The sequence below is a fragment of the Phoca vitulina genome, unplaced genomic scaffold, assembly GCF_004348235.1.
Source record: "Phoca vitulina isolate PV1807 unplaced genomic scaffold, GSC_HSeal_1.0 scaffold3, whole genome shotgun sequence".
Taxonomy (NCBI): Eukaryota; Metazoa; Chordata; class Mammalia; order Carnivora; family Phocidae; genus Phoca; species Phoca vitulina.
In genome coordinates this window covers 92,819,618-92,843,199 of record NW_022589706.1, presented here as the reverse complement: position 1 = coordinate 92,843,199, position 23,582 = coordinate 92,819,618, and the positions used below count along the sequence as shown (strand labels likewise).

The 23,582-nt window shown below is 36.7% G+C and overlaps 1 protein-coding gene across 3 annotated transcripts in view; it reads left to right on the top strand.

The window, feature by feature from the left end:
* The window catches only part of SEC24D (SEC24 homolog D, COPII coat complex component), a 99,594-nt gene that overhangs the window by 48,249 nt on the left and 27,763 nt on the right, over positions 1-23,582 (top strand). For all 3 annotated transcript variants that reach the window (XM_032401091.1, XM_032401092.1, XM_032401093.1), the window contains exons 9-13: positions 5,609-5,747; positions 9,038-9,153; positions 16,103-16,227; positions 20,923-21,114; positions 21,961-22,054. In XM_032401091.1, coding sequence (XP_032256982.1) covers positions 5,609-5,747; positions 9,038-9,153; positions 16,103-16,227; positions 20,923-21,114; positions 21,961-22,054 — 666 coding nt within the window. The remainder of the gene's footprint in view (positions 1-5,608; positions 5,748-9,037; positions 9,154-16,102; positions 16,228-20,922; positions 21,115-21,960; positions 22,055-23,582) is intronic.

Below are 23,582 nucleotides of genomic sequence, written 5' to 3'. Positions count from 1 at the left end.
AGGGTAGTTGTTCATCACAGGTTCTGGATTATCTTTTCACATACCATTTCCATGCTTCTACTTACATCCCCCCAATTAATCCAAGTTATCAACTGACCTCTTCTTGATATAGATCCAAAAAATAAGCAGTACTTCAATCCCAAGAAGTAGCTGCATGCCAAAATACATTTAACAGTATGAAATTGTTGTTGCTAAAGATACCTATTTATTAGTGATTTACTGAGGACTATAATTGATGTTGAATGTGGCTCTTTATCAAGCTGGAAGACTGTTTTACATTTCCACAGGTCATCTTACTTTAAAACTTTTGACCTGATTTAGGACCCACATAAGCAAAAACTTCTCTCCCTTACCATTAACTGTGTAGCTGAGGTATTTCCTTCAGGCACTAAGTGAAGTAGACTGTTGGTCATGTTGGGACAACTGCATAGTCCAGGAGGCTGATTACTTTCTTTGACCCTTCTATTGAAGGACATAAAGGGAGAAAACAGGGAAGAGAAGTCTATTTTAAAAAGGAAAATATGTATTTTTCAAAATTAGTAAAATAGTATTAAAAGATGGGGGAAGTAGGTAGTTATAGAATTTGTGTGCATGTATTAGAAATCTTACTTAGAACTCTGGTGCTGAAAAATAAGGAGGCAGGTAGCGGGGCAACGTGAGACAGTTTTCGCCCAGCAATATCTTAGATGTGGGCAAGTGTAACCTTCCAAAGTCAAGGTGTTCCCGAACTCTCGGATTTAGCCCCTCTATCCTGTTCCTCCCTTCATCCGCACTCCTGCCTGTGATTTGATGTTCCAACAGGAAGGTAGATGTTTGCTTTAGAAAATAATTTCTTGGGGAGCCTGGGTAGCACAGTTGGTTAAGTGTCCGACTCTTGGTTTTGGCTCAGGTCGTAATCTCGTGGTCATGAGATCGAGCCTCACGTTGGCCGAGTTGGCTGTGCTCAGGAGGAATCTGCCTGGGATTCTCTCTCTCCCTCTCCCCCCACTGCACTCAGGTGTGTGCACTCTACCTCTCTCTCTCTAAAATAAATAAAAATCTTAAAAAAAAAAAAAAGAATTTCTCCATCACAGTGTACTGCTGAGCACCATGATGCAAGCTTCACTAACTTTGCTTTGTTATTTTGGCTTTTAATGCGAATGTGACAAGTAGGAAGTGGACACTGGCCATGGGGGCATTTGCTTCCTCAGGCCACTCTCTTTCCAGGTCATCTTTAGGTTGCCTGCTGTACTTTGGGGCTACTTATTTTCCCATGGATAGTCAAGGAAAAGTCGGTTAGGGGATTAGAAACTTAGAATTAAGTTTTTCTTGGCTATTAGCTTCAGTAATTTTGACAAATTCTGTAATTTCCATATAATTTATACTTAAGGTAGCCTGTATTTCATGTTTAATTTTGTTTCATCCAGGATATTTTATACCATTATTTAATTTTTTTTCAAGTGAAGTATAGGTTTCTTAATTTTGTGACAGTAATAGCTGACATAAGTTTAGTTAAATGTTATTAGAGTTACATAAGTGAATGTGGCATAATTATCTTGAATATTTTATTACCTACTGAGTAAATTATATAGTTTTAATTTTTAGTTGCACAGTGCCATCTACTGGATCTGTGCTCAAAAAACCCTCATATTTTCTTTAGTTGTCCTGGTTTAGTTGTAATCAGCTTTTAATATTGAGGTGCTTTCTGGTATTCATCTTTCATCTAAAAGAGAGACGAGCAAGACCTGTGTATTCAGACTTTTCTTAGCTATATAGATCCAAAACAGAGCATATAGGCTACAAATCTTAACAGTTCTTCACTTGGGATCTTTCTACATTGTACTTCATTTTCCTTGAGTATCTGTTTTTGCTTTTGGGATACAATCCGAATCGTTTAACATTGCCTTTTCAGCTAAAGAGAACTTTTATTAATGATTATTTCATAACTTTTATATATAAATAGAATTCTTTCTATTCCTACCTTACTCTGTTAATTGCATATTTGCATGCCTATTTATTTAATGTCTTTTCTATCCTGACAGATTGAATGCCCCACCAAGGCACATAATATACTCAGCACCTACTGAACAAATAAATGTTAAAGTTCCCTGAGAGAACGGCAGGAATAGTTGGGAAACTGATAATATAAGAAAAATTTAAAAATTGTAGTCATAGTACCAAGGAGTTATCGATTGATACATCTTGTTGTCTACTCCTTTTACTTGGAAAATTAACCCAAAAGTTGTTTTTTTTTTTTTTTTAAATCACTTACATCATTTCAACACTGAACCTCATTTCTCAGTGAGTTATATTCTTTCTTGTGGCCCAGTGTGGAGCATGGTATTATACATGCACAAAAAAGAGAGACATTTTATTCAATTAAAGCATCTTAATTAAAATTAGTACCAGTAAAGGACAAGCATAGCCCTGGTAATCCAAAACTGCAAGCAAAAGATTCAACTATTATTCTTCCTCTTCCTTCCTCAGTTTCCGCATCACTTCCGTGTTGTATAAACTCATGCCACACAGGACCAGAGCCAAGAATAGCTGGATGAGGTTTTTAGAGCCAGTCTTTCCATCCTTTCACTTTTTCCATATACGAGAAGAACAGAAAAGAAAGAGCAGACAGGAATATACTAGAAGCCAAAAGATTAAAGCACATTTATAAACAAAATTATAGAATCTGAAAATGTTAGTGATATAATGTCCTTCGTGAAGAAAAAAAAAAACCTTAGAGATTTTTTAGGGGAAGTAATTTGATTTTTTTTAAAAAAGCTATATACACTAAAGTTGAACTCAGAAGAAGAGTAAGATTAGCTATTTATGAGCTCATGCAGACTACTGTAGAGCAGATAAGCAGACATCTGGAGAGAGCAAAGAAAATCTCTGATAGTTTGATAGTTTTCAACATGGCCTGAGAGAGATGAAATAAGGCAGTGTAATTTAGGAACCCTTGTCCTGTTGCCCCAAAAGAAAATGTAAACAGTTAAAAAGCTTTTAACATTCTTTACTGTCACCTCAATTGTCTGAAGACCTTACTTACCTATCCATCATCCAGTTTCCAAAAGACTGAAAATAGAAAAAAATGTAAGTGTATTTAACAGCCTAGATTCAGTCACTACTCGACTCCAGTTTATTACTAGACATTTGTTTTTGGTTCTGCAAGTTTGAATCTGCCTGGACTTGAATGCTCAGGTGTCAGTTGCCGACAGTTTCACAGTAATTTTAGGTTGGGCCTGCCTTTGGGTAAATCATATCAGTAAAAATAAGGCTAATTTTCCTCGTATTACCTCTGCTTTGGCAAATAATGGCATCATATTTCTAAAGTCTCTCAGGGAATTGATTATAGTCTTTGAACTCTCAAAATAAAAGGATGAGACAAGTAAAGTTGGCTGCAGTGCAGGCAAATTGCAGACTTTCTTCCTGGTTTAATTCTTCAAAGTATCTTCTGATCTCAGAGGTAAAGCTGAACAGCAACAAAGGCATGACTGATAATTGGAGTTTTGATCCAGAAAAAGCCATCTTATTATTACATTTTTGTTACTTTCACTTCTTACTCTAATTCTCCATTCACTATCCTGAGAATTTCTGGTTGGGACCTGCATCTTTTTGTTTGCTTTCCTTTTGTCCCTTCAGATTAGTTATTATTATTATGACCAGCTAAAGAGGACAGACACTTGTCATTTTTTGCCTCTCAAACACAGAGTTTGTATTAAAAAGTATTGTATGTGTCCATATTTGAATATGTATACATTTAAGTCAAATTCCTGGGGAGGGTTTTTAAAAACCTTCTGTGGCTCTCGGCTTTAACCGTTAGATTATATCCTTTAGATTATATCAGAATTTCCTGGAAGGTAGATATCCTCCCTTCTAGATCATTTTAACAGTGGCAGTTTACAGTAACAAGTTAGCTAATCAAAATGTTTATATAAACAAATGCCTGTAGAAACTCAAGCCTATCTTAAACTTATCAAACTGTAACTCTGCCGTTAAGTACACTCTCCCCTGAGCTCAGTGATTTTGAGAGAAGAAAGGTGGTTCTGTATAGTTATGACAGCAACAGTTACCTTTTACCCAATAATTTTGTGCCAGGCACAGTGCTCAGTACCACACATGGATCCCTCATTTAATCCCTGTCACAGTCCTACCAGTGGGGCACCAGAGCTATGCCCATGTTAGGGATCAGAAGAGATCCTATATGAGAAGTCCAATCTATTTTCTGCCTTCCTTGAGGCAAGAGGAGGGGGAGAGGGCAGTGCAGAGGCAGTGGGGACTAATCCTGAATTTTTTTTTTTAAGACCCTCTCCCGATTCTTTTATGTATTATACTAAACCTGTTTTTTGTTTTTAAGATCTTATTTATTTATTTGACAGAGAGAGCACAAGCAGGAGGAGCGGCAGGCTGAGGGAGGGGGAGAAGCAGGCTCCCCACTGAGCAGGGAGCCCAATATAGGACTCAGTCCCAGAGTCCAGGGATCATGACCTGATCCAAAGGCAGACGCTTAACTGACTGAGCCATCCAGGCGCCCCTTCTTCAAACCTGTTGTTGTTGTTGTTGTTTTTTCTGTTATGAGATCTCACAGCTCATTTCTGAAACCTCAGCAGTGGATTGGTTTTCACATTGAACGTCTGGACAGGGACAAACAGTAAATCTCAGTTTTCTAAGTTGAGTAGAAAATGGCCTTCTGACCCTGTCTCATCCGCCACCTTCCTCCTCTTCAGGTCTCCATTAAAAAGCAGTCTGCTTTATTTACATCTTCTTTTTTTTTTTTAAGAAAAACTTTGTTAACATGCCAAACCCTGTAATTCTCAAGCTTTTCTAGAAATGTTATCTTTAAGGGAGATTTATAAAAGCAAGAAGAATCTTTGTGGTTTTATTCTGAAAGCCAAAAGAGTTGAGAAACAAGGCAGACTCTAATGCTGAGCTTTTTTACTTTCAAGCTGTAAAATGGTTTCTATTCATGCTTATGAGGAAGAAGCAATTGAAATATTTATTTTTTCAGTCCTGGCAAAGCATGACCAGCGACTTTGAGAGTACATTTTGTCATGGGATAAAGAAACAAAAGAGGCAGAATCAGGGTCCTTGCCTTAAAGTGAACATTATTGTATATTTCTTCAGAGTGTTTCATTTTTGAAGAAACATTTTGTATTCTTTGATGGAACTATCTAAACAAACTAGAGCTCTATCCAAACTAGAGCTTTTGAAATCAGACCCAATTCACTTTCTTTATTTATAATCAATGAACAAACTTAGCAAAATATGTGATATAAGGTGTCCAGGACATTTTTAACATATGCTTTATTAAATATTATTGCCATCATTATATTTTCTCTCTGCCTTCACACATGTACAGATAAATACATATATATGCACATATACATAAATACACATATATACATATGTCCTTATTAATGAAATAAAAATTCAAATTAATTTTTGTTTGGGTATTTCTTTGAATTCAGAAGGTATCAAGAGAGACATCTTTACTCTCCTGGTGAACACCAAGAGTTAAGAGTTCCTTAATGAATGCCATTGGAAGACTTTTCAAATTAAAATTATTCCATAGTATTTCTGAAGTACCTTGAAATCCTATACCCATCTATCTCTTCATTTTACTTGCTTCTTATAGACTCCCCTTTATTTGGTAAATCATGGAGAGAATGGACCAGTCAGATGCAACAGGTGCAAAGCCTACATGTGCCCATTTATGCAGTTCATTGAAGGAGGAAGGAGGTATCAGTGTGGATTTTGCAACTGTGTGAACGATGGTAAGTGGTGCCAATACATGCTCGTAGTAAAAGCTCTTTATTGGTTGAAATATGTTGTACTTCTTAGCTTAGGGGAAAAGATATATGTTAAAGCTCTTAGTTATACCTGAACTTTCCCTAAATACTGATGAGCTCACATTCAAGAACAACTCAGAGGAAGAGCAAAAACAAAACAAAACAAAACCTCTCAGTTTTATCATCTGTAAACATGAGAGGTAAAATTTTATTTTGCCTCCAACGGAGCCTTTGTGGAAGGGGATTGAGAAATAAAACTACTTACCTACTTTGGAGTTTTGTAAGAAACAGAGCAGCTTCCATGTGGGAAGTTGTATGTGCAACTTCATGCATTTATATGAGGCTGAGAGGGGCGTGGAGGTCCCAAACGGAGCATGTTCTGGTTGGTTTCCTTCCACAGATACTACAAAGAAGAACTTTTATTTTATCTGTGTTTATAGATGATAAGTTGGAGATTTTTTTTTTCCTCTTTCTTTATTCCTCCGAGTTATTCCTAAATGTGAGCTGATCAGTATTTAGGAAAAGCTCTGATATAACTGAGGGCTTTAACACATGTATAGATTGTTTTTCCCCTCAGGTATGAATATTGGATTGCTTAAGAAGGAAAAAAACATTATTCTGAAGGGCTTTTCCACATTCTTTATATTTGCACTTTCATTCCAGTATGAATTGACTGATGTTGAAGAAAACTGCAAACTTGCTAAAAGCAACTTACATTCATTATATTCATAACATGTCTGTGTTTTTAATTTTTTGGTGCTCAATAAAGCGCATAGTCAGCCTGAAACATTCCCACATTCATTTACATTTCTAGACCCTTTCTAGAACCATGTGATGATTATGAGAGCATGAACTTTCTACGTGTTTTCCTCTTTCCTTATCTTCATAGACTTGCTTCTCTGCAGGTCATTAAATCTGAAGAATGTCACGGCTTTCTGCCTCTGTCATTGCATTCATGGCGGCTCAACTCTGTGAGTGTTCTCTGGTGGGAGAGCGCCTTGTTGCCCCAGCTCCTTATTACAGTCCCTGGTTTTGTTCAACTCAGAGTGCCAGAGACTGGTATTATGAGTCTTTCTCACAAAAACTTTGGTCAGTTCTTAAAAATACCTTGCTATGGAGTGGAATCATTGGTTTCTAGCCTCATCTCAAAAAACTGTGGTCCTCTTGTAATGTCTCTCTCCTTGCTTCAACTGTGGCATCCACTCAGTGCAAATTGGATATCCCTGTGAGACCAGATTCTATTGGTTCTCTGCCCTTACTTCTCTTTCTAAGGAAGATTTTATTCCTTGTTTCATCCTGGACGAAATCTGCAACCAAATCATTGGCTACCACTCAATCTTGGGACCTGGATTTCAGGAGCCCTGTGACAATTCATTTCCCTGTACTTTAGTGTTGTGGGGAAGAGTCATGAGAAGGCAGAGACCTCTCCTGCAGCATTTGGATAAAGGTCTCCACCAAGGTTACCAGCTCCTCAATGTCTTTAGCGAGACCCTCACCTTTCTTAGGAAGGTAATCAGAAATTTATGTAGCTTTTAGATCCAGGATCTTCAGTTTGGTATGACACCCTGGCGTCACACCCAGAGTATCAGCTCGGAGCCCAGGCACTTCCTGGTAGAAAAAAAACAAAAACAGAATTCTTGTATCTCTACATAATAAATTCCCTTCCCTTGGGTATTCACTCCTAGGAGGCTGCCGTGTTCATTTTCCAATAGGGTTATTCATACTAGGCTCAAATATTTGTTGCTAAAAGGAGCCAGACTCCTATAGATTTACACTGACACCTGCATTCTTCATTTAGGTTTAAAGAAGACAGAGGTTTATTGAAGTTAGAAAGAACCCAGCAAGCTTGGTCACATGGTTTCACTCTTATTTCCCTTCAAAGTGTCCAGAGATTACACAGTGGGAAGCATGTGAGGTCAAAAGGCATGCAGGAAGACAAGTGTCATTTGGCAGTGCATAATTTACAATGTGACTTGAATTTTTTTTATAAACATGACAGATAAGATTAAATGCTAATGAATATGAAATTAAAAAAATTTCACGTTACATGTAGATATGTGAATGAAAATGAATTATAGTTTACACGATGTAGAAATTACCATACCTAATCCTAAATAGTCAATGTAACATCATCTACCTCAACTAAAAGTAACAAAATTACAGGTTTAGGCCCTCATAGTTTACTTATCTCTGCTGAGACTGTCAGTTTCCCACTTCCATAATCTTTACAGGACTTTGAATTTTCCAAATTCAGAGATCCATATGTTACATATGAGTGTTATAAAACTTGTTTTAAAAGAAATGGCCATGTTATGGTAAGAAAATAGAAAAATCAATTCTTGGTGATTATTTTTAAGTTCCAACCTACAAAAACAGTCTTGTTGTAATTCACGTTGGTTCACAACTAAAAATAAAGAATACTGAGTTGTTGGTTTTAAAAGAGAATGCATTACTTCTGTAGTCTTACAAATGAAAATGTTGCTCTCTATGAAATGCTGAAAACCAGAGCATTGCTGGTTATTCTAAATACTTCTTTTGTCAGTGGTTTAATAGCCAGCCCTATTAATCTCAAGGCAACAGGAGTTTGTTTTCACAGAGATACCAGGCCATATTTGTCCAAGTGTTCAGTGTGTGACTCATGAGTGTTCCTGTGCTGTTGGATGACTTCCAGGTCGTTGCCAGAACTAACCTCCTTAGACATTTGAATCAAATTAAGAGTTCTCAGCTGAGATCTTAGTGGTATAGTCTTTCCCTAATACAGCAATCCTCTCTGCTCTGAAGTCCAAACATTAAAAGATTACCATGCAAACTTTCCATGGCTGAAAACATCTCTTAATTAAAGGATAACAAATATTGTAGTTAATAGTAGAGTCCAAATAACCAATGTATATTTCCATTAGGTATATTGAAAATTTAAATAGTTAGAAAAGTCAGAATTCCTTTTAAAGGAGGTAATTAAATAGGGAGAATTAAATTTTCTTTGTGGCAATTTAAAAACACCAGTATTTTTATCCCGTTTCTTCACAGCGGTCTAAATGATAAATGTTACGTGTCATTGGTAACTTGCAGAAGAGTCAAGAGGATTTTTTAGAAAACCTTTGTACTTTCCACACATGCTTTTTACATAGTGGATATTTAGAATATACTGCATTCTAGCTTTAAAATACTTTTTCCCCTTCAACTACTTCTTTTCCTCCCGTAATAAATTTTAAGAACTTATTAAGTTGTCTGTGTTATGAAAACAAAAGTTTCCTTTCTTATTTTGATTTTATTAGTTCCACCATTCTATTTCCAACATCTGGACCACATCGGGAGAAGGCTGGACCACTATGAGAAGCCAGAGTTATCTCTAGGATCTTATGAATATGTTGCTACTTTGGATTACTGCAGAGTAAGTGTTCCCAGGACTTCAAGTGTTTATACATTGATGTCAAACTCAAGTGAATAACTTTCATATGTAAAGAACTGAATCTTGGTTCACAAACAAAGCATTTTGGTGGTGCTATGGGGATATAGAAATGCCTCAGACACAGATGAGGGCTTCTAGGCTGTTAACATGATTAAATTGCCAAACTATTCAGAGCAGTGATTATTTTTAAAAACTAAAAAGTGGTGCCAGAAATAGAAAACAATAATTTAATTTTTATGTCCCTATCAGATAAAATATTCTGAGTTCTTAAAGCAACAGTTCCATATAGTGCCTCAACCTTATTTGTTTTGTCAGAGATCTCAGAAGGTTTTCCCTTCCAAGGCAGATGCTCAGCCGATATGGTCAATAGGACTAGGACAGGTTTCTCTACCTCCTTTCTGCACACCAGTTGTCACCACAATGATTTAAGGCTCTTAAAATCTCCCTTGGACTATGTGAGAGCCTGGGATTCTGACCTCTGGTTTCCTTGCTTTTAAATATAAGCGTGAGACTCCTGCCCATTTCCTTAATCTAAAAAATTAAATTCAAAAATGTAGCTTTCCTTATCAGATCATTAACTGTTGGCCTCCATACTATCACCTCAGCTATCTCTTCAGCTGTACAAAACACTCACCACATACTCTGAACTCATCACTCCTTCTTAACTCTATGCTTTTGGGTAAGATTGTTTTGACCAGACTATCTTTGCATCCTACTGTTACATCTATATACCCCACCTAGCAAACTCCTACTCATTCTGTAATACCTGGCTGAAATTTTATCTTATGTGAGTGTGTGCATGTGTGCACATGAACAACTTTCTTTGACTTGATCATAGTGGTTATTTACTAATTCTCCTGGGTTCCCCCACCCATAGAATTTGGTCTGTATATTTATTTTAGCAATTATCCCCATGAAATTTAAATCTTCTTAAATGTTTTCCCTCTTCATAGATTTCAATATTCTTGGTGACAAGACTCTTGTTCTGGCTGTCTTTAGGGCATCCACCACAGTGTCTAGTACAGGGAAGACAGTTAATCGGTGTATGTGGGGTGGGTGAATGAATGAATGAATGAATGAATTGGCAGGTCTGTTACTATTCCCAGGACTGGCTGTTTCCCTTTTCCAATGTCACAGTGAGAGTGACCATCATTTTGAGTAACTCGCAGGGCTTTAAAATTCTTCAGTGATTTGGAAGCATTTTCTTGGGTATCAGTTCAGATTTCAGCTTCTATCTGAAGTACCATATGTAGACCTGAAGAAACAGAGTCATTCTGACTAATTTTCTTACTTCCCCTTCCAATGTGAATGCCTACTGATGCCCAGTTCTCAGAAAACAGCCTCCGACCCACAGAATTCTATCACAGATGTTTGCAAGGGGACCAGTCCACATTATTGAGTATAAATTACCAAGAACATTTTTCCTGAATAGAAGTTTTTTCAATTGATTGGATTTAATTTTTTTCAGTTAATATAACTTTTGCATTTATCTTAGTGTTTTGTATGATTTCTTTTACCACATTACATAGAACTAGTTATTAAAGAAAAGTTAATGCTTTATTAATTCAAAATGTAACATCTGAACATATTTTGAGAAACATAAGAACATTTTTGGTATAAATGCTTTATATCAGACAAAAAAAATCCTAAGGTACCAACTACTTTTAGGCAGTTTATTTGTTCTTTACTGTTCTTGGCTGAAGGTGAATGATTAAGTAGACCATAAATAAAGCCATTATAATAACTAGTGATGGAAAATTTATTGATTGATCTTTGCAACCATAGTATAAATATAACTATGCTCTCAGTTTCTAGTTCTCTGCCAAAAAAGCTATATAATCTTGGTTTTATGCTTTTTTAATAGAAACTCAGGCAGAGAGTCAAATCTATTTCTGGGAACAAAAGTTTCAGTATCTTCAAACTCTGTTATCTGGAAATGTTCCAGATGTCTAATTGATGGGAAATTTCGCCCAGCAGGCAAGAAACCAAATTTAAAAAAATGTACATTTTAAAGAATTTTTTGTAAGCTTAATCTACCTTTTATTATTCCAAGTAAAATTTAAAATTTAAAGAGTTTAAGTATCTTCAAGTTTAATTATAATTCAAAATGTAAATAAAGAATAATAATGAGTCGCCTTAGGGATTTGGAAAATGAAAAAGAGCTTATTTAATTTGTACATGTATTTTTTAACACCACACAAATTTAGAAATACAAAATTATATTTTCTCCTATTCATTTTAGTTTATCTTGATACCAATTTTATATAATAAAATTAACGTTGATATTTACTATATGTGATGCTCTATGCTAAGTACTTTTTATGTGTTGTATCATTTAGTTCTCAGGTGAACCCATGTGGTGAGTACCACCATTACATGGGGAAACTGAGGCCTAGAGAGCCTAAGTGCCACCCTCAAATCACACACACATAGAAAGTGCTAGAGCCAGACTGAAAACTGTGTTGGCGTGACCATAGAACCCCTATTCTTTATCAATATACTGTGGATTTGTAGGCATTTAGAAAATCACCATGGGATTCCGCTGGAAAAAAAATACCCCAACTCTGTCATATAACTGAGTTTTTCACTTAAGAGTTTACAGAATATATCTACACACAAAGTGTACCTGAAATGTAAAACCCCATTCCGAACCAGCCTTTCTTTTTTCTTTTTTCATCTCTCCATTTAATTTTAATTCACTGTGACATTTAATGGATACCTAACATGCCCAAGACACTTGGTTATGTGCTGTGAGGGATACCAAATAACAAGATAATGAACTGGTTTCAAGGCACTTCCTATGTCTAGACCCGATAAGTATATAGTTATGATATAAACCCAAGTATGATAAATGCTATATGAGTCCAATAATCCTAGTGCCATAAGAAACGGACAAGCGATGACGTATGATTTGGAGGATCAGGGAAGGCTTCAAAGAGTAAGTGACTTTGAGCTGGTTACACCATGAGCAGAGTTTGGACATGTGGGAAGGGAAGGGAAAACAAAACAGTGAGCAGAAGCAGAGGATTTGCAACTTCGCTTTCTTCAGGGACTAGGCGGGTGTTGTAGATGAGTGAAGTGGAGTTAGTATGGGAACTAGGATAATTGGAGAGGATGTTCCCTTTCCCCCAAAACACGTTCATATTCAAGTATTTTTTTTAAAAAAACACTATGCCAAACAAAATACTTTTCTGGCCAAATTCTTGGCCCAGGCCTACTAAACTGTGACTTCTGGATAGGAAATGCTTTGAAAATGGCAAACACTTAAATTAGTTGAAGGAATGTGTATTGGGGAATAATGGGAAGTAAAGCTGGGAAATTGTTTTGAGATACAGACTAACCACTGGGTTTGGCGTCATACCTTTGATCTCCTGGTTTTTTTTATACCTGTTTGCTAATGAGTATTATGGGGAGTTGTAAATGCCAGGCCATTGAGGAATTTATGTTAATTCAGTAGGTGATGAGGACCATTAAAGGTAGAGAGGGAGTTGTTGCCTTAGTCCATTTACCCATCCATCTACACATTTATTCACTCAGTGAGCAGTATTGAGCATTCTTTTGTGCCAAACTCTGTGCTTGACTTTGAGGACTCTCAATAAACATTCTGTCTTCAGAGGCATTATTAGCATTGTGATCTGTATTGTGTCTTTGGACCATTTATTCTGACAGCAGTCTGTGTAATGAGAGGAAAGAGATTGGAGGCAGGGGGATATTGGAAGTTAATGCAGTAGTCCAAGCAAGAGAAACTCATGGGAGTATAGCAGTTCTTCAAAAATTTAGAAATAGAGTGACTGGGTATATACCCAAAATAATTGAAAGCAGAGTCTCAAAGAGGTATTTGCATACTCATGTTCAGAGCAGCATTATTCACAATAGCCAAAAGGTGGAAGTAACCCAAGAGTCCATACATGGATGAATGGATAAACAAAATGTGGTATGTACGTACGTGGAATATTATTCAGCCTTAAAAGGAAGAAAATTTAGACACATGTTAAACATGGATGAACTTATGCTAAGTGAAATAAGCCAGTCACATAAAAGACAAATACTATGATTTTACTTTTCTGAAGTACCTAGAATTGTCACATTCATGTAGGTAAGAATGTAGAAATGTGGAATGGTGGTTTCCAGGGTCTGGAGAGAGAGAGGGGAATGGTAAGTCATTGTTTAATGGTCACAGAGTTTCAGTCTTACAAGATAAAGAGTTCTGGAGGTGGATGGTGGTGATGGTTTCAAAACAGTGTGAATGTACTTAATACCACTGAACTATGCATTTAAAAATGGTTAAGGTGTTAAATTTTATGTATATTTTACCACAATTAGAAATAATTTTGGAAATGAGGGTCTAAACTTGGGTACTGGAACCAGAAGGGCTTCACAATTAACTGGTCGTGGATGGTTAAGAAAGGTGGACAATTCCATGGAGAAAATGAGATTTGAAACTCAGATTGTTTTTGAGGATCATGCTTTCTCTAAATTCCTTACAGAGAAGCCAGTACAGTGGGATAAATCTTATCTTACCTGCTACAGTTTTGAGTGAAGATCTTGGCAGGCCCTTTATATGGAAGTGTGCTATAGTTAAATAGAATGCTGGTCTGGAGCTCAGAAAAGAGACCATGATGAGAAAGAATTTGAGGAGTCACCTATAAAGAGGTGCTGGTTAAAATTGCATAAATAAGATCTCTGTGATGGAGCATGTGGTAAGAGAAGAGAAGAGGGTGTCGTTTGGAGAAAGATAAGAAAATAAAAAACAGAAGCAGCAGTCAGAAAAGTGGGAGAGGAGGGGCACCTGGGTGGCTCATTCGTTAAGCGTCTGCCTTTGGCTCAGGTCATGATCCCAGGGTCCTGGGATCGAGCCCCGCATTGGGCTCCCTGCTCAGCAGGAAGCCTGCTTCTCCCTCTCCCACTCCCCCTGCTTGTGTTCGCTCTCTCGCTGTGTCTCTCTCTGTCAAATAAATAAATAAAATCTTTAAAAAAAAGAAAAGTGGGAGAGGAAATGACACCACAGTGCCTTGACACCTAAAAAAGTGAAGGTGGTCTGCCATGCCTAAAATTGGAGAGCTAAAAGAGATTTAGGATGAGAACTGGATTTTACTTAAAGTCCCTCATTTGCAATCAGGAGGCCTGTGACCCTTAACAGAGTGGTTTGGTAAGGTGTCATGGAAAACCAGGTTTTTATAAAGTTCATACCTGTTAGGCGTGGCTGGACAAAGCAAGCTGGGTTGAAAAAGTGGAGTAATTAATTCAGGCAGCCAATGATGAAGTCATTAGAGTTTTCTAGGCATGTGATGGCAAACTTCTGGATGGTTAAGAGTAGGGACCAGATAAAACATGTGAAGGGATCATTTTGAAAGGATAATCAATGGGACTCAGTGATGGAAAGAAAAGGAATAGTCAGATCTAATTTCATGTTTTTAAGCCTTTGAGTTGGTGTGTAGTGATGTTTTTGATAGAGATGTTGGAAGAGAATGTCATTTAGAGGAATAAGAAATTAGTTTCCAATGCATAGAAAACTAGTTACAGTGAAGCATTCCATGGAGATGTGCATGTTGGATTTATGGAAACTATTCACTGGGGGAACTGGTAATGCTGAACTTGAGAGAGTACACAAGAATGGTAAGGCACGTTTGGGTTGGTCACAAAGAGGCTTTGGCTTAATGGAAATGATTGTTGTTTTTATTTGATATAAATCAATTTAAGTCTCTATTATAAATGAAGCATTTATGTTGAAGATTTTTAAGTCCTGCAGTTTTCTTATTTCAAATGACAGACTTTATTAGAAGAGTGTTATACCTAGCCTTCTAGTGGATATAGAATTAATTAGTAAGGTAATTTGGAGATATTATCATGTACTTTTATAATTATAATAGTTAAAATACAATTTTATTTTAGAAAATTTTTGTCATTTATCATAAAGTTAAAAATTGAATTAACCTGAACTCTTGTTTTAGTTTGAGTCACTAAGTTTGCCTGTGGTTCTGTTTTCTAAATATTTTGTAAGACCCAACTGAAGAATCACTTCCTAAGAGCTCTTTGAACCCCAACCAGTAAAGGGACCAACAGATACAAAACATTTATGTAACAGCTGCTTTATGTTACAGTGATTGTTTTAAACAGATAGAGAAAAGGCCCAATATTCCATTTTTAACCATAAATATGTAAGGTATAGGTAAGTATTTGACAATATAGTACAGTTTTAAGGCATACAATTATATTTTATTATTTTTTAAAGATTTTATTTATTTAAGAGAGAAAGAGAACCCGAACAGGGGGAGGGGCAGAGGGACAAGCTGACTCCCTGCTGAGCGGGGAGCCCGACCTGGGGCTTGATCCTAGGACCCTGAGAACATGACCTGAGCCAAAGTCAGGCGCTTAACCAACTGAGCCACCCGGGCAACCCTACAATTATAGTTTAATATATAATTTCATATCTTTAAAACTGAAAGAGCTTATAAAGGAAAAGATTTGAAAGTAGTGTTATCAAGTTAATGAAGTTTTACTAGTTTCAAGACAGATGCTAATTATTGTATGTACTCTTTGGGGGCTCAATTTGGCAAGGTACCAGACACATTTCTTCTCATAAGGCAGAGGGTTATAAGCAAGGCTGGCCACCAGACTGTACTCACCCTTGGGTAACTGTAGTGATAAGGTCTTTGGAGTGCTATAAAAGTGAAGCTTCTCTGCTAGATATCATAATCCTGTCTAACTCAATAGTGTGCCGCAGGTCATACCCTGGAAAACAAACAGCTTTTATCTTTTTTATAGCATCAGAGACTGTGTTCTAGAAAATGATTTAATTCCACAGATGTTATATCCTAAAATATTAAATGAAAAGTTTGATGATCTTCAGGAGTTTCTGAGTGTTTTAATTTGATTATGGAGTGTATATACTTTATAATTACATTTGTGTGATCTGTTTGCTTTCCTGTAGAAGAATAAGCCTCCCAATCCACCAGCCTTTATCTTCATGATTGATGTTTCATATAGTAACATCAAGAACGGACTCGTGAAGCTCATATGTGAAGAACTGAAGACTGTGCTGGAAAAACTTCCAAAGTAAGGGAACTCCCATTAGTTTTAGAATTTGCACAATATTACGGAATTAGCTTATTGGCCAGAAAACAAGTGCTGAATGACCCATGGATATCTTTTGCTAATGAGGACATTGGGCAAATATTTATAAATCAAACAGCACTATTTTTTTGAGTCCTTAAGAAGTCCAGAGTTATCTTTTGTATAAGACAAAAGAAACAAACTGATAAAAAGTAATGCTATGGGAAACAATATTCAAAATACATTATAAATTAAAAGGAGATTCCCAATAGTGTGATGGGAAAGACTTTGGAAGTCTGTTATTCACTTTCAAAGGGGTTGATTTTGCAGTGGAAACCGGTAGCTGTGGGTTGTAGTAGAGTTCTAAGGGATGCCAGGAAATGGAATTGTTGTCTTACAGCAGGGATGGTAGCTTTTTAGCCAGATTTCCTTTGCCCTTATACACCATCAAACCCCTTTGCCGCTTTACTGCCTCCAGGTCCTGGCACAAGGTAGATCACTTTCTTTGTCACTGCAGGGGGCAATGCACAAAAGGAAAGGTGGAAAGGTATTTCAGCAAACGTGGCTATTTTTTATAGTGTACAGACTAGTTGTTTAGGGTGGGAAGTACCATCTAGTAAGAAGATCCTTTATGAGAGGAAACATGGTTAAGAAAAAGGCTAAGGAATATTGTCTGAAACCTCGTGTCTGCGCCAGGCTCAACATCTTCCACCCCTCCCTATATCCTGAACATAAGCAATCTCTGTTCTGGATGGAAAGGGATGCATTGAGGGATGGGTTGTCTATAGTCCTTAGGGTTTCCTGAGTCCTTGGGTGCCCATTCCTCTATATTCGTTCCATATGTGGCTGCTGTGTTGGTGCATGTGAGCCTCAAAGAGTGAACTCTGGACCTCCCAGGAGTAGCTTTGTTTGTATCTATGAAGCTCAAGTCATAATATTCCCAAGGATGGTTTGGAAAAGCCTTGGGGATGTTTAAAAAACATTGAGGTGATTTCAAACTGAATTCTAAAATGAAGAGTGAACTGGGAGCAAATTGAAGATGGGGCATAAGAAAGGCATGTGATGCCTGCTGACTGTGACTGTAGCTTCTGTTACCTCATTCTTAGTGATACTTGAGAAGTGTGGACTACCTGCTGAATATCATATATCTCTTTTTTTTAAATATTTAATTTATTTATTTGTCAGAAAGCGAGAGCGTGTGAGCATGAGCAGGGGGAGGGGCAGAGGGAGAAGCAGACTCCACACTGAGCAAAGAGCCCGATGCGGGACTCGATCCCAGGACCCTGGGATCAGGACCTGAGCCGAAGACAGACACTTAACCGACTGAGCCACCCAGGCATCCCTGAATATCATATATCTTATAGACTTCTCTCACAGGGCTGTTTTAATTCTAAATCTGAACTTGGAGCTTGAATAATATGAAAGAAAACTACTCTAATTTCTGGAAATGATCTCTGTCTCTTTACCTTCTCTCAAACTGGTTAGATTAGGCTGTCCTCTTCTCTTAGTTACCTCATTAACCCCTTGCTCCTTTCCAACACAGTGTGATATGAAGTGTGTAGCCTGTTGATATAAGTCATGAAACTACACTCCTTCCTTAGATGTTATCATGACTTTAATATCCCATTGGAGCAGATTGTGACTTTAGCAAAAGATAGGAGAAAAAAAATAAAAGGATACTGCTAGTTATTCCCTGCTACTATTTAAATATCTCTCTTCAAAGTTTTAATTGAAGCCAAAATGCCTTTTCTTCCTTTATCTTTTAAAACAAATCTGGTTGCTTTTTTTTCTTCCCTGAAGTTTGTTTTGGGCTCTGTATGTGTATAACTTTATATTTTTTATGGTAAGATTGCCATCAGTCTGATTTACTTTCCTTGAACCAGGTAATATGCCAAATAGCCTTTTTAAAGCACAGTATATGTCTTGATTAATGTCTAAGGTATGTTCATCTCTTAGCAAATCTTTTGAAAAGTAAAGGCCCCGTTCTTTACTATTTAACTTTGAATTTACATCTTTGATTTTGCCAGATGCCATTTCTATCTGATTTCTCTGGAATAGGAAAGAAAAGATTTGAAATATTTCATCTGTTGTTCAGATTAAGCAGTTGGGTTTTTTTTTTTTTTTTCCTGGTTGTTTTTAATGCTGCTGTAGCTAAAATGTTCAAAATGCTTGATTTTTGAATATTCTGATTCATCTAGTTACTAACATCTTCAGTATTGCTCTGTCAGATTCATTCCATTAAAATAACAGGGACACGTGTGGAAGGAAGTGGTAATTGAAAAGCAAAAGAAGAAACACGTGTTGTTCTGTGTGATATCCCTTATGTAACTTTATTAAATTTATATAGAATTAATATGAAGGAGAGGCTGAGATTTCATTTTCTTCTGGTTATGATTTAACAAGGCAGTTTTACTGTTGAACAAGAAAATTTTAAGATAGTTCTTTGTTTCTCAAACAAATTAAAAAAAATATATATTCCCATGAAAACATATACTAATATTTTGCAGTAATGTGAGATGTTCTGTTAGAAGTTTTTTAAAATGTTAGTTTAGATTTTAAGTGAACCCTGTGAATCCCAGGATACGCCTTTCCCATCACTTGAAAATGTCCAAATCCAAGGGGAAATAGCAATCTAGATTCTTCTCTGTAGTTTTTCTTTTGTGTCTTTTGCCTTAATTGACTCTAAATTAACTATTAAAAGAGAATAAATGCCCTCAGGATTTGCCGGACATTTATCACCTTATGTAATAAAAGGTTTACTCGGAAATGGGAGCTTAGCCAGTGGTATGCTGGTAAACTGGATCTCAAATAAATAAAGCCTTAATTGTAGTGTTTGCTTATTCCTGTGGTGTAAAATACTTCCAGCCAGGCCGATTTTGAACTAGCAAGGTGACATCACTAAACAGGAGTTCAGAAGAGATGCATATGATCAGTTTATCATTTTGGGCTCTAACTTGCCATTCTAAATACAGCATTTCACCATCACGATAATCATCCTGAACATACCTCTACCTCCCCATGTTATACTAGACCCTGTCAGGAGCAGAGAGCATAAACTTTGGGTCTTTATTGGTTTATAGTCAAGGATCCATGATATGTTTACTAAAAGGCACTATATACTAAGAGCCCAGTGAGAATGATTTGTAGAAATTTAGAAGAGGAAATAACTTCTGGTTGGTAGCATCAGGGGAGCTTTGAGAGAGGAAGAGTATCTGTGCTTGGTCTTAAAGAGTAAAATTCTAATAAATGGCGGGGGGAGGGAGAACATGGGTACAGTCTAGTATAATGGTTAGTGGCATGAAATCATATAGTTTAGGATATTGAGGGGGGTGAGTGGGTGTATAAGTCGGTGTATGTGCAGTTACAAAGGATAAGGATACCATTTCTGAAAATTTTGCAAGAGTCCAGAATATAAACATTTACCAAGTGCTTTTGGAAGGGATTATGAGGACCTATTTAAACTGCCCACCCATTTATGAAGGCCACGGTGAAGAATAAATACCCTCAATTAGCAAAGAAAGTAAAGAAGAGATAGAGTTTAAAGTCAGTAGTTTGTCAGCCTGTACCCTGCTGAAACATCAAAGAAATTGGGAAGTCTGCAATGGGATCAACAATTTGAACTTAAGATCCTTTCATCTATATATTTTATTTTCCTTTCTCTCTTACTCAAGTAACTCATTATGCTATGTGCAAAGTTTAGACACTGAGCATACTAGGTACTTTTTAAAAAAAGTTGTCCCTAAGCAAAATAAGTTTTACTGATATCTAAGGATCAAAGAAAATAGCATATATCTTTCGTGGCTGTCATGTAACCATTGAGCAAGGTTATATCCACCAATGAAAATTAATAAGAGCTTCGGTAGTATTTTAGGAGGGAGGAGGGAGAGGAAGGGAGACAGAGAGAAACTTGGGTAAATATTAACTGGAGCTTAGACCATTCAACTCTGAGTATACTTCATGTAGACTTGAATAAGAATATTTATGCCTTACACTCCTTTCAGGAAGATTAAGGCCTTATTTTGGGATTTCTCAAAAAAATTTGCTTTTTGTTATGGTTTTAGAGCTTTTATTACTTTTATTGTCTTGCCATGACATCACAAATGGCTACGTAATAAGAATTACATCAATTTATATATGTGATTTATTTTATATATTTATATAGTATATGGCTCTCAAAATCTCTCAATTTCTATTGAGATTCTCTAGAATCTGTAAGAAAAGAATCACATAGAAGGAGCAAGTCCTTTCTTGATAAAAATAGCTATCCTATTTGTAATCTGAGTGTGCCTTTCTCTTGCTTCAGATGTTCCATTTGTTCTTCTGACCTTCTGGTGACTTCTGAGAGAGCTTTGTTTATGAAGAATGTAATAGCGTGTTTATGAAAAAAAAAGTACAACTTGTAATTGCTGTGGATTGAGAATACCTATATTAAAGAAAGGAATATATTAAAGAAATATATTTTCATATCTGTTTGACTTTACCTAGAATTTTGACAGCTTTTTTCTTTATCAACTTATTTTTTGTAATATCCCCATCCCCTACTGTGACTCAGTATTGTTTACACTGGTAAACAATAATTAAGAGCAAAACTTTAAACATCTCTTCCATATATTTTATAGAAGGTATACTTAGTGAATTTCTGATAGAAACCTTTCATAAATATATGAAAGAACTTTAAACACTATGTTTTTCTCATAGGGAAGAGCAAGAAGAAACTTCTGCAATCCGAGTTGGTTTTATCACATATAACAAAGTGCTGCATTTCTTTAATGTAAAGAGTAACTTGGCCCAGCCTCAGATGATGGTGGTGACCGATGTGGGAGAAGTCTTTGTTCCTTTATTGGACGGTTTCCTTGTCAACTATCAAGAATCCCAATCAGTGATTCACAAGTAAATATTAAGTGTTTTATAATTTAGATACAAATCAGGTATCTGTTTTTAATTGTTTTGATTCAATCACACATTATTTTGTTTGTCATTAGCAAGGGGGTTTTAACACATGGATTATAAAACTCCATCATTTATGTTCTATTTTAAATGTACACCAATATCTAAAAATAGGAGTTTTGTTTTGTTTTGTTTTTTAGAAAGAGAGAGACAGCAGTGGGGAAGGGGCAGAGGGAGAGAGAGATAATCTTAAGCAGGCTCCATGCCCAGCGTGGAGCCTGATGTGGGGCTTGATCTCATGACCCTGAGATCATAACCTGAGCCAAAATCAAGAGTCAAGACACAACCAACTAAGCCACCCAGGCGCCCCAAGGAGGAGTTTTTTTTTTTTAATACTCACACTCAACCAGATCAGTCCTTTCTCTTTGCTGGAGAGAGAAATTTCCTGCATATGAATGAGTGTATTCAATGATGATGGTAATAACTGAAGATACAGCCACTGTTCCAAGAATTTATGGTTTACGAAGTCAAAAATGTAAACGGTATGCTTTTGTAAATGTTCCAAACAAATCATAAATTTTGGTTCCAAGACATGCCAGGATATCATTCCTTAAGGAATGACCTATGAAAGTCACCCATAGGTGTTTAGTGTGAAATAAATACCATATGTGTGGATATTATTCCCTAAGGAATGACCTATGAAAGTCACCCATAGGTGTTTAGTGTGAAATAAATACCATATGTATTTATTTATTATTGTTTAGGCTTGAGATGCTAGTGATTTATTTCTTGAAGTTTATTACAAATATGTTAAACATTTAAAACCTTTTACTCATTCATTTCTTATAGTTTATTGGACCAGATTCCAGAGATGTTTGCAGACTCTAATGAAAATGAGACTGTCTTTGCTCCTGTCATCCAGGCTGGCATGGAAGCACTAAAGGTGAGAAGTCTTTTTTAATTGCAAGTAAATAAATTTTTAAAACACAAACACACACACACACGCACACACACACACACACAGGAAGTTTCATCTATGAAAGAAAATACAGCCTTCTTTAAAACATGTAGTTTGCTGGAGGCCGTTCCAAACTTCCCTACAAATCTTCGGAGGAAGTGGCCCAAACCATGGATTGCTCCCAGCGTTTACATTCCAGAACTATTAGCATCTGAGCAACTGATTTTGTCGGGATTTCCAGTTTAGCTCCTCCCTTTGGCTTTTATATGAACCTCATATGATCTATTTTAAAATTACTTCAACAATATCAGAACCAGATATGAAGGGAAAAATCCCCATATCACCCTCTCCTTCCTTGGGGTTTTCAAACATGCAAGGGCAAGGCCCCTGTGACAGTCGGTGACAGATGTGAATGCCACGCAGGGCCTTGTTGAATGCCCACAGCAGATGCAAGGTTGGCCGTGGCTTCAGTTGGGAAGCTGAGCCCTAATGACTCTGGTCATTTTCATGGTAATAAAGACAGTAATCTGAAGAAGGCAAAATGATTGAAAAGTACTGACTGTTGGGGTGCCTGGGTGACTCAGTTGTTAAGCGTCTGCCTTCGGCTCAGGTCATGATCCCAGGGTCCTGGGATCGAGCCCCGCATAGGGCTCCCTGCTCTGCGGGAAGCCTGCTTCTTCCTCTCCCACTCCCCCTGCTTGTGTTCCCTCTCTCGTTGTGTCTCTCTCTGTCAAATAAATAAATAAAATCTTAAAAAAAAAAAGAAAAAGAAAAGTACTGACAGTTGATCATTATTACCTTAGCACAAGAGTCAAACCACTTTGACCTGCACAGCTAGTGCCTAAAAAATTGATTTTCAAATTTTATTATTAAAGTTAAATTGAAAATAACTTTTAAAATAAAATGGCTAATAATAACAACAATAACAGTAGCAATAATAACAAACAGCAAGAATAATGCTAAAGAACTGAGTTTATGAAATATTCCACAGAAATTCTGTGTCTAAACATTGTAGTTTTGTTTTGTTTTGTTTTAAGATTTTATTTATTTGACAGAGAGCATGAGCAGGGGCAGAGGGAGAAGCAGACTACCCGCTGAGGAGGGAGCCCAGTGTGGGGCCTGATCCCAGGACCCTGGGATCATGACCTGAGCTGAAGGCAAATGCTTAACTGACTGAGCCACCCAGGCACCCCTGTAGTTTGGTTTTAGTACAATGATTCTTGCTTGGGTTTTCTGATCTTCAGAGTATTTACTCATTGAATAAAAAATTGCAGATGTCCCTTAAAAATCTTCAGGATACATGTCAATTTAACATAAAATTAAAAATAAATTTTACATCATAAAGTGACTTGGACAAGTTAGGGTCCGTCTAGTGGAAACCAGTACTAATCATTGGTTGGGCTATAGAAAGACATGGGAATTCCTATTTTATTCCACATTACGGAAAACGAATATTTTCCATTTCAATTTGAAAGAGTTTTGTTGTTGTTCTCTCTTCCAGTAAGGTGTCTAG